The sequence below is a fragment of the Hipposideros armiger genome, unplaced genomic scaffold (genome assembly GCF_001890085.2).
Source record: "Hipposideros armiger isolate ML-2016 unplaced genomic scaffold, ASM189008v1 scaffold_575, whole genome shotgun sequence".
Classification (NCBI taxonomy): Eukaryota; Metazoa; Chordata; class Mammalia; order Chiroptera; family Hipposideridae; genus Hipposideros; species Hipposideros armiger.
Window position 1 is genome coordinate 1,150,242 of NW_017731925.1, and position 11,512 is coordinate 1,161,753.

Below are 11,512 nucleotides of genomic sequence, written 5' to 3' on the forward strand. Positions count from 1 at the left end.
CAACTTGGGCCAGTGAAGCAACATCCTCCACAACTAGATTGAAGAACAAAACGACAGCAACTTGTCTGTTCCCCTTTCCCCAGTTCCCCAGCACTGTTCCCATCCCCCCAATTCCCCAATAAAAATCTTTAAAAAAAAAAAAAAAGAAAGAAATGTTTCTGGTGGCTAAAAATATTCTTACCTTTAGCGTCCATTTAACTCTTGGCAAAACCAGAAATTTAATTCAATTGTGAAAAAGGAAGAGCTTTGGAATTGATCTGATATGAAATAAACACTTCATCTCTCCAAAACAATTTTAAAAGTCAAAGTTATTAGGGGACAATTTAGAATTTCAGTTGAAAGAAGTAATACCCTCAAACAACACTATTATATTGCAAACTAACTTTTCTGAGTCCGGAAGCCTTATTCCCTATTGTCTTCTTTCCTTCCTTCCTTCCTTCCTTTTTTCCTTCCTTCCTCCCTCCCTCCCTTTCTCTCTCTCTCTCTCTTATTTATCTCTGCTCTGCATCATTCTAAAACTTAATTTAGATTCCCTGACAGTTGTCTACGTAAGTGCCTAGAACCATGGCACAGATGCAGCAAAAATAGCCTACATGTGTTAAATCACATGGCAATTGATTTTCTATCCCTGCTACGTACTTGGTCCATGCACTATCTTAGCTTCTTCTAACTGCTAAAATTCCCCTTTCTGGTTCCAGGGAAAGCATTAAAAACTCATGTTTTTAGAGCCATGAAATAAACAGATCTAATGGTGTAATCACATTGAATTTATTTCTTCATGAGGAAAATAAAAAGCTGTGCACCTCCATGATTTGGGGGATCCAAGAAATGTAACATTTAGAGTTGCAAGATTAAAAAAAGCAAGCAATAATCACGGAATGCTTATAAGTGAAGTCATTTAAGTAACAAATCAAATTTGCTGATTTTAAGTCCTATTCTACTGTTTTGGCAGCTTTCATGACTGAGGTAGAAGATCTTTTTGTATCTTCCCAGTGATAATTCTTGATGGGTACAAGATCCATAAGGTCTAAAGAGAATATGCAATACTAAAGTGCTCATTTCATATTTGGGAGAGAGTTCTCCAATTACCAGAAAGACAGCGACAGTATTAATATAAAAAATTAGGAGTATATTACCAAAAAAACTATACATAGATGAGCTAGAGACACTCTACCCAAAATAACAGACAGATTGGAATGCTGTGGGAAATTTGACAGGAAAATCATCCTAGATCTTAAAAGGGCTGTGACATGGTGACAGAAAGTATTGTCTTCTGTGTTGAAGGGCATATAGCTTTAGCGGGCCATGGGGTCTGAAGGCACGTTGTAAAGATTGTTCCCAATGTAGATATTCTCATCTGCTCGGTAGTGCACTGCAGCAGGATTTTCCAAAGTTCCATTCTTAGGGTCATTAGATGAAACCTTGCATATTTGCAACACCTTTCTTCTTGTGCATAAATATTTTTTGATAATGATGGCAGTCAAAATAGTGAGCAATAGCACAGCCGGAACGGAGATTCCAATGTAGCGTGCTTCACTGGTGATCATTGACGACTTTTGGTCTAGGCACATGTGAGTTTCATTGTATTCCCAAACACCATCTAAGTGCTATGCCACACTGCCATTCCCATCTGCTAGGCAAGGGTTCAGTGGTAAGCTGGTTGTAATTGTTTCTTGTGGTGTGACAGTCTTAGTTTCTGCTGTCCACATTGGAGAAGATGAAGTAGTATCTGTCTTGAGGTTCTGCATGGATTCTGGCATTGTAGGAGCAGAGGTAGAGACCCTAGCTGATGTTGGAACGCTGGTGACCTTAGGTTGAGCTGGCTTTACCTCCAATCATATGTTGACTTTCAAATCATTAAACCACCCCGGGAGCTCCACACGGCAACAATATGTGCCACTGTCAGCCTGAGTCACATTCTTTATGGTTAAAGACACATTCCCTTTAGAAATGAGTCCATTGAGTTCATGACACACATTCCTCTGAAAGGTGACACGGTGTCCATCAGTCCCGATGAGTTGATTTGAGCATAGAGACCAAGGACATGGCCCTCGGCCCCAGAACATGGTTGTGACTTTTCTAACTGTGGAGTACGTGCAGGGTAGCATGACAGGCTGACACACCACTCCACTCACTCGTACCTGAGACACCACAGCATCTGTCCAAAGTAGTATGAGGCCTGTGAAGGTTACCCAAGGACACATGATGCCATCAGCCTGTCTCCACATGGTGGTCTTCTTTATGTCTTAGTTACAGGAATTCTGTCCAGCTGGTGTTCAGGTGGTTCTCGGTGATGGTTGCTCCACAATAAGTTGTAATTCTGATGTGTTCCAGTGAGTAAGGAGGTTTCCAGCTCCCATGATGGTTGTCAGTGATCAAAAGCCTTTTTTATAGAAGCCACTGTTGTGGAGCTACAAGCTCCTGTGCATCTTAAATGGACTAAAAACAAGTCTCTCTCGATCCAACAGTGGCCCCTGTCTCAGGAAAAATTAGAGGCCTTAACAGAATTAGTACAGATTCAATTAGAACAAGATCATACAGAACCTTCTACAAGTCCCTGGAACTCTCCAGTATTTGTCATCAAGAAAAAGTCAGGAAAGTGGCAAATGCTCACAGATCTTAGAGCTGTAAATGCTGTTATGGAATCCATGGGTGCGTTACAGCCTGGACTCCCACAACCTTCTAGGATCCCAAAAGATTGGCCTTTACTAGTGATTGATTTACAAGATTGTTTCTATACAATCCCTTTACATCCTCAAGATTTTCCTCAATTTGCATTTTCAATTCCCTCAATTAACAATAAAGAACGTATGAGGAGATATTAGTGGAAAGTGCTTCCACAGGGAATGCGTAACAGTTCAACCATTTGTTAGCTCTTTGTAGCTCAAGCTCTTCTACCAGTAAGAACTAAATTTTCTGATTGTTATATCATTCATTATATGGATGACATTCTCTGTGCTGCGTCCTCAATGGAGCAGCTGGCTGCATGTTTTGAACTACTTAAACAGCAGCTTGATTTAGCAGGACTTTACATTGCTCCAAATAAAATTTAAACAACCACACTGGTACAGTATTTGGGTACTATTGTGGAAAGACATTCTATCAGAACTCAAAAAGTTCAAATCAGAAGAGACCAGATTTTTACTTTAAATGATTTACAAAAAGTATTAGGAGACATTGATTGGCTACGTCCTACTCTAGGTATTCCTATCTATGCTCTCAGTAATTTGGCCTTTTATGAGGATATTCACAGCTTGACAGTCCTCACCAATTAACCCCGCAGGCTAATCAGGAATTAGAATTTGTTGAGCAGAAAATACAAGAAGCTCAGATACAATGTGTGGATCCCTTTCAACCTTTACAGATTTTAATTTTCTCTACGCCACATTTGCCTACAGTGATTATTGTACAAGATCAATTGGTTGAGTGGCTTTTTCTACCTAAGAATTTTGTTAAATCTCTTCCTACCTATGTGGAATTAATTTCTGAACTCATATCAAGAGTTTTGACCACAGTCCTTCATCTTAATGGAAAAGAGCCTAATCGAATTGTAGTTCCTTTTAAGAAACAACAAATATCTCATTTAAATACTCATGCTGAAGCTTGGCAAATTGCCATCAGTGACTTTTATGGAATTATTGACAATCATTATCCTGAAAACAAATTGTTTCTATTTCTGCAAAGAACTAATTGGATTTTACCTAAAAAACTTAAGCAGACGCTTATTTCTCAGGGTCTGACAGTCTTCACTGATGGATCTAGCAATGGCAAGGCAGCAATTCTCAGTGAGAAGGGTAATCAGCTTATACACACAAATTGCACTTCAGCTCAATGGGCTGACTTAGTAGCAGTGTTAGTTGCTTTGCAAACTTTTTATGACCCTCTAAATATTGTTTCTGATTCAGCTTATGTAGTTCAAACAGTACAGAACATTCAGACGGTGTCTCTCTCTTACAATTCAAATCTGTCTCTTCAAATTTGATTTAATCAACTCCAGCAGGTTGTGAGAAACCACCAGCACCCCTTCTTTATCATGCACATTCGTGCACACACTGCCCTGCCAGGTCCAATGACACAAGGCAATTCAACTGCTGATTTATTAGTAGGGAGTGCCCAGGTTGCTGAGGCAACACATTTTCATTCGTTAACCCATACTAATGTGGCTGGGTTGCGTTCAAGCTTCTCTATTACAAACAAGCAAGCCCGTCATATAACAGAGACATGCCCTACCTGTCAGATCCTTAAAGCACCTCAGGAATGCCCTGAAGGAGTAAATCCTCGAGGTCTTGTTTCTAATGCTCTCTGGCAAATGGACGTTACTCACGTCCCCTCTTTTGGAAAATCCTCATTTGTACATGTTACAATTGATACCGCCTCTGGCCTTCTTGTGGCTACAGCTCAGACTGGTGAGACTGCAGCCCACTCTTGCCATCATTTATTAACCGGTTTTTCTATTATGGGTCTCCCTAAGAACATTAAAACTGACAATGGACCTGCTTATACCAGTTCTAAATTTGCAAGCTTTTGTGCCACCTGGCGTATAACTCATACCACAGGCATCCCTTACAACCCACAAGGTCAAGCCATTGTTGAACATGCTAATTCAACCTTAAAGAAACAGTTGCAAAAACAGAAAGGGGGAGACATATGAGCAACCCCACAGGTACAATTAGCAAAAGCTATGTTTACTTTAAATTTTTTGAATTCATCTGGTTCAAGCACGGAACCACACCTTGGGTGGACTGCAGCTGAAAGACATTTTCATAACAGCCCAAGGTCACTGGGAAATGTGCCCATTTGGTGGAAAGAGGTTCAGACTAATCAATGGCATTTAGGAATGTTATTGACATGGGGACGAGGCTTTGCTTGTATTTCTCCAGGTCCAGAAGAACGTCCTTTGTGGGTACCTGGCCGGTGTGTCAAACCATATCATGAGCGACATACCAAGGAAAAGGAAGCTAATATGGGCAAAGATCGCGAGATATGATTGGCCCCTCGACTGGCCCAGATCAGAGACGAGGACTATGGCTCTCTGTCTGAGCCTCTAGGGTGTGGGAAGGTTCCCCAACTGTTCATATTGTTTTGCAACTCCTTCATAAGATTTTGCATAGAACTAAAAGATTTATTGGCCTTTTAATTGCAGCCATTATGGGAATAATAGCTAAAACAACTGTTGCTGATGTCTCCAGAGTAGCTCTTCACCAGATGGTGCAGACTACCCAATTTGTACAGCAATGGCATGAAAATGCAAGCAAAACTTGGAATCAGCAGACAAGAATTGATCAAGAAATCAGCGTATAGGGCCAGCCGAGTGGCGCATTGGTTAAGAACTAGCTTGGGACGCCAGAATGCCCTGGTTCGGATCCCACATATGAGGGCTAGTGACACTGCCCTCTACAGCTAAGATGCTGAACAACAGCTCAACCTGGAGCTGGGCTGCCGTGAGTCACCGGTGATGGCATGGGCTGTAGCCCCTGCTGCAGTGGGTTGCCATAAGCTACCATGTGTAGCCAGCAGCCGCAGTGAGAGGCCGTTCAGAAGCCGGCAACTGGTCTGCCTTGCCCAGGAAGAGCGCAATGATGGTGCCAGCTTGGGCCAGTGAAGCAACATCCTCCACCACTATACTGAAGAACAAAACAACAGCAACTTGTCTGTTTCCCTTCCCCTGATTCCCCAATAAAATCTTTTAAAAAAAAAGCGTATGATTAGCTGATTTTGAAACAGCTGATGTTTCTCTTGGAGACCAGTTAGAAAGTCTCCATACCATAATTACCTAAAATGTGATTGGAATGTTTCTACTTTCTGTGTAACTCCTTTTTCTTACTATCAGACATGTACCCCATGGTCAGAGGTACGAGCTCATCTCTTGGGACATATGCCAAACGTTACTGTAGATAACCTACAGTTGCAACAAGAACTGGATCAAATGTCTTTTGCTAATCTCCAGCTCCTCCCAGGAGAGGACACCCTTTCCCTGGATGCAGAAGGACTTTCTACTCTAAATCCCCTTACTTGGGTGAAAAGCCTAGGTGGAGGATTTGCCGGTACTCTTATGTTTTTATTGATTATTCTATTATTGTTCTGTTTAGTCCTCAGATGTGGACAACAAGCCCTCAGGCAGCCAATAGATGAAGAAACTGCAAAGTCCGTATTTCTCCTTTTGCATAAACAGAAAGGGGAGATGTTGCCTTATAGCTTCATCCTCGACCGTCCCCCCACACCAACCCCTGACCTAACGAGATCACAAGGAAGTGTCTCAGAACACTGAGGCCTGGTGGAATGGTACTGGTAAAGCTTCCTCAAGAGAGTGTCCCGGAATGCTGGGACCCGGCAGAATGATATCGTTATCTCCCTTAGTTCATGGCCGCAACAGCAGCTGTACCATCCTGGGGGTTGTGTGTATGGGAGTATGAAGGCACAGCAGGTGTTGGAATACAATGGGGCTGATTGATGGTAATTATCCATAAGGCACTTATCACATGGACTTTAGAAAAAAAAGTTTCATTCCTTTGAATTTTCTTAATAAAAGCTATGCATTTGCTCAATTTGAGACTCAGTTCCAGAGAGAGAACTGCATTTCCCGGGTCTTGCCTTAACTCTATCCTTGTCTCTTGTGTTTCTTTAACCCTTCGTTGCCCCACTGACTCCCCACTGCCCATGCTACACAGGACATGGCAGGGTAGAGCCTTGATCGCTGCAGTGCACACCTGAAGCTGATGTTGTATAATATGGTATGTCATCTATAATGGAATATACATATAGCCACGGGATGCGGAGTATAGTGTGGGAGTTGAGTCAATGGAATTGTAATAGATATGTATGATATCGGGGGAGGGAGTGGGGTGGTGGATTGGGGCAGGGGGGTTGTCACTTTGAGGGGTAAAAAGTATAACTATTGCACTGTGTTGTACAGCTGAAATTAATTTGAAAAAATAAAAGTAAAAAAGTAAAAAAAAGTAAAATCCTCTCAAAAAAAGAACAAAATAAACAAAACAGAAACAGACTCATAGATATAGAGAACAAACTGATGGTTGCCAGATGTGAGGGGGCTTGGGAGGCTGGTGACAAAAGTGAAGAGATTAAGAAGTACAAATTTGTAGTTACAAAGTAGTCATGGGAATATAAACTACAGCATAGGGAATATATTCAATAATACTGCAATAAATATGTATGGTGCTAAGTAGATATTAGACTTATCGGGGAATCACTTTTTAAATTATATAAATGTTTAACTATTATGCTGTACACCTGAAACTAATGTAATACTGAATATCAACACTGGTTGAAGATAAAAATTAAAAATAAATAATCAAATAAAATGGGTTTTCTTGTCAGAAACATATAGTTGAGTGTTTTGTTTTTTTTTAAATCTACTCTGACAATCTTATCTTTTAATTGGTGTGTTAAGACCATTAGCATTTAAAGTGGTTGTTAACATAGTTGGATTAATATAATCTATGTTTATAACTTTTTTATAAATTTATTACCAGAGGCCTCTTTTTCAACCTTCTCTTGTTTTAACCGAGCATTTTACATTATTCCATTTTATATCTTCTCTTAGTGTATCAATTTTACTGCTTTTGAAAATATTTTCATGGTTTCAATATACATTTTAAACTAATCTAAGTACCCTTTAAAATAATATGATGCCATTTCTTGCGTAGTGCAGATATAAAAAAATATTCCCAATTCTTCCCTCTGATCCTTATGAGATTGCTGCCATTTATTTCACTTATTCATATGCTATAAATTATCCAAAAATACTGTGACTATTATTAAATTAAACACATAGTTATCTTTTAGATAAGATAAAATATTAAAAATAATACATTTTATTTTATCTTTATTTCTTCAATTGTCTTCACTTGTTTATGTAGATATGAGTTTATGACCAAAAACATTTTCTTTCACCCTGAAGAGTTTCCTTAAACATTTTTTGGAGGGCAGGACTCCTGGCAATGAATTCTAGTTTTTGTGGGGGTTTTTTCTTGGGGGGGGCGGTAGATCTGAAAATGACTATTTCTTCTTCATAATTAAAGAATAATTTCACTAGATATAGGGTTATGGGTTGTGTTTTTCTTTTTCTTTTAATACTTAAGATATCTCATGTCACTCTCTTTTTGCTTGTGTGATTTGTGCAGAGAAGTCAACTGTAATTGTTATTCTTTTCCTTCTGTAGATAAGATATCGCCACTCCTGACTTTTTTCAAAGTTTTCCTTTGTCTTTGTTTTTATGCAGCTTAAATAGGGTATTTCAAGGTGTAGTATTTACTCTGTGTGCTGTTCTCTCAGCTTCCTGGATCTGTGGTTTGGTGTCTATCATTAATTTTGGAAATTTCTTAGGTACTATTACTTCAAATATTTCTTCTCTATTTTTTCTTTCTTCTCCTTCCAGTATCCCAATTATTATTTTTTTCTTTTTTCTTTTTTTTTAAAGATTTTATTGGGGAATTGGGGGGAGGGGAACAGTGTTGGGGAATTGGGGAAGGGAAACAGACAGGTAGACAAATTGCTGTTTTTGTTCTTCAATCTAGTTGTGAAGGAGGTTGCTTCACTGGCCCATGTTGGTATGATCATTGTGCTCTTCCCGGGTGAGGCAATTGGTCGTTCGTCGTTGGTCAGCTGCTCACAGTGGTTCCTGACAGCTAACACAGGCTGCCGGCCACTCACGCTGGCTGCCAGCCACTCATGTAGCTCATGGCAGCCCACTGCAGCCCCACTGCAGCCTACGCCGTCGCCAGCGACTCACAGTAGCCCAGCTCCAGGTCGAGCTGTTGTTCAGCATCTTATCTGTAGAGAGCAGTGTCACTGGCCCTCATATGTGAGATACAAACCGGAGCCCTGCTGCTCAGAGCTGGCACTCTCAAGCGAGCTCTTAACCAGCTGAGCCACTCGGCTGGCCCCCCAATTATTCCTTTTGAAAATTTCCCTAAGTTCTTAGATGTTCTGGTGTTTGTTGGTTTGTTGGTTTTTAAAATTTTTTTCTTTGCATTTTAACTTGAGCAGTTTTTGTGATCCATATCCAAATCCACTAATTCTTTCCTTGGCCATGCCTAGTCTACTAATGAGCCCAACAAATGCATTCTTCAATTTGGTTACTGTGTTTTTTGAATTCTAGCATTTCCTTCTGACTCTTTCTTAGAAATTTTTATCTCTGGTTATATTACCCATTATTTCTTGAAAATTTATTTTTTTTCATTAGAGCCCTTAGCATATTGGTCATAGTTATTTTAAATTTCTTATCTGATAATTCCAAGATCTGTGTCATACCTGGGACTGATTCTGATGCTTGCTTTGTCTCTTCAGACTATGTTTTTTCTTCTCTCTTTCTACTATGGTTTGTATTTTTTTTTCTGTTAAAGTAATCAGATGCATAGGAAGTGAGATAAATAGGCCTTTAGTGTGAGGATTTATCTTAATTTTTCTGGGAATTTCACTGTATTTAAGGTTTGTTTTTTGTAGCTATAGATAATGAAGGCATCAAATTCTTATAGTGTCCTTGTTTTTGTCTACTTGAGTTTTGGTAATGTAAGTACTTTTTCCCAGAGTATGTAGTAGTTTTTTCAGCTGCAATTCACTGTTAGCATACTACAAACTTTTTGGTGTCATTGTAATGTGTAGGAAAGGCAGAGCTTTCTATAATCCTCTGATTCAATATCAGTCTTTTAGTGGGCTTATGCATTTGGCCTGTGACATTCACAAGAGTTTCTTCTTGTAAAGCTTTCCCCACCCTCCCTTTGGTGAGACTAAATACTAGAGGGGCTGCAGTGTGAGAAATGTCATTTCCTCAGGTGGGATAGACTCTGGTAAAGTCTTTGCCCTGGAGAGTGGGCTTTTCTTATGTAGAGTGCTTAGGGCATACTTCAAAATGGTTACTTTCCTTCTACTTCTGCCAGAGACATGAAGGGATTTTGCTTGGCTCTTTAATATGAGAAACTGGTAGGGTTCTTGAAGGTAAAACTCATAAAAGCTAAGACTATGGCCACCAGTTGTTTCTCACTTTCACATGCACCCACATGCAGCCTCCAACAACAATTCATCAGAATTACAATTTAAGTGTTCTTATTAAAATATGGCTCCAGCAGTTCCTGTCCAGGGAAGCAGATTTCAGTGATTGTTCTCTGAATTTGCCTGTCTATCCATTATTCACAAGGTGGTTGCCATGCAAACTAAGTTTTTGATGGGTCTTTTTGACTTTCAGTTTGTCCAGGTTTTCTCTTGTAAGGATGGGAGTAATGACTTGCAAGCTCTTTCCGTGTCAGTGCTCTTTTCATAATGGATTTTGTTACTCTAGGCCAGATTGCTGATATGGTAGTAAAAGTATGTCTCATAAACCAAAGAAAAAAATGTATATGTACTTATAACATTTATTTGTGATCTTCTTTCTTTATAGCTCAGTCTGATTCACTTTTTCCCAGCTTGTGGATATATCTGAAAGGATCTTATCAGAGTTATGCCAACATTTGATAATTTTATCGCTTAAAAAAGTTCCTGATCTTAGGAGGAAAGTGCTCAGTTTTTCACCATTGGGTATGATGATGGTTGTAGCGTTATGTAGATGATCTTTATCAAGTTGAGAGATTTCCCTTCTATTCTTAGTGTGATGAGAGGCTTTTTTCGACTTTATTGAGATATAATAGACATATAACATTGTGTAAGTTTAAGGTGAACAAAATGTTGATTTGATACACATATGTTGCAAAATGATTACCACTGTAGCTGTTGGCTAACACCTGCATCGTGTCACATAATTACTATTTCATTTCTGTGATGACATTTAAGTTCTACTCTCTTAGCAACTTTCAAGTATATAATACAGTATTATTAATTATAATTGTTATGCTGTACATTAAATCCCTAGAACTTATTTATCTTATAGATGAAAGTTTTTACTCTTTGGCCAACATCTCCTGTTTTCTCCTATCCTTCAGCCCCTGGCAACCATCATTCTACTCTTTATTTTTATAAATTTGGCTGTTTTAGATTCCATATATAAGTGAGATCATACAGCATTTGTTTTTCTCTGTCTGATATTCTCTATGCTTGAAGGTTTTATTTATTTACTTTTAAAATCATGAATGGATGTGGGATTTTCTCAAATTCTTTTCCTATGTCTATTGAGGTTATCATATGGTTTTTTTTTTAGTTTGTTAATACGGTGAATTGATTAATTTTGTAATGTTATACCAACCCTGAATTCCTAAGGAAAACTTCAATTAGTCATGATCTATTATCTTTTCATATATTGTTGGATCCAACACGCTAAACCTTATTTACAGTTTATGTTTTTGCATCAATAATCATGAGGTAGTATGATCTATAGCATTCGTATCTTGTAATGTTTTTATCTGCTTTTGTTATGAGGATAATGCTGGTCTCATCAAATGAGTGGAAAGAATCCTTTTTCATCAATGTTTTGGAAGAGTATGTGTAGAAATCACATTATTTCTTCCATAAATGTTTGGTACCACTCATCAGTGAAGCCATCTGGGCCTTGAGATTTCTTTGTGGA

The 11,512-nt window shown here is 38.9% G+C and overlaps 1 protein-coding gene across 1 annotated transcript; it reads right to left on the reverse strand.

Moving 5' to 3' along the window:
- Positions 1-1,295: 1,295 nt before the first annotated feature.
- LOC109371509 (hepatitis A virus cellular receptor 1 homolog) lies at positions 1,296-2,242 on the reverse strand. Its single transcript, XM_019624063.1, is given in 1 exon segment — positions 1,296-2,242. A coding segment is annotated over 1 exon segment (933 nt). The 5' UTR covers positions 2,229-2,242.
- Positions 2,243-11,512: the final 9,270 nt, after the last annotated feature.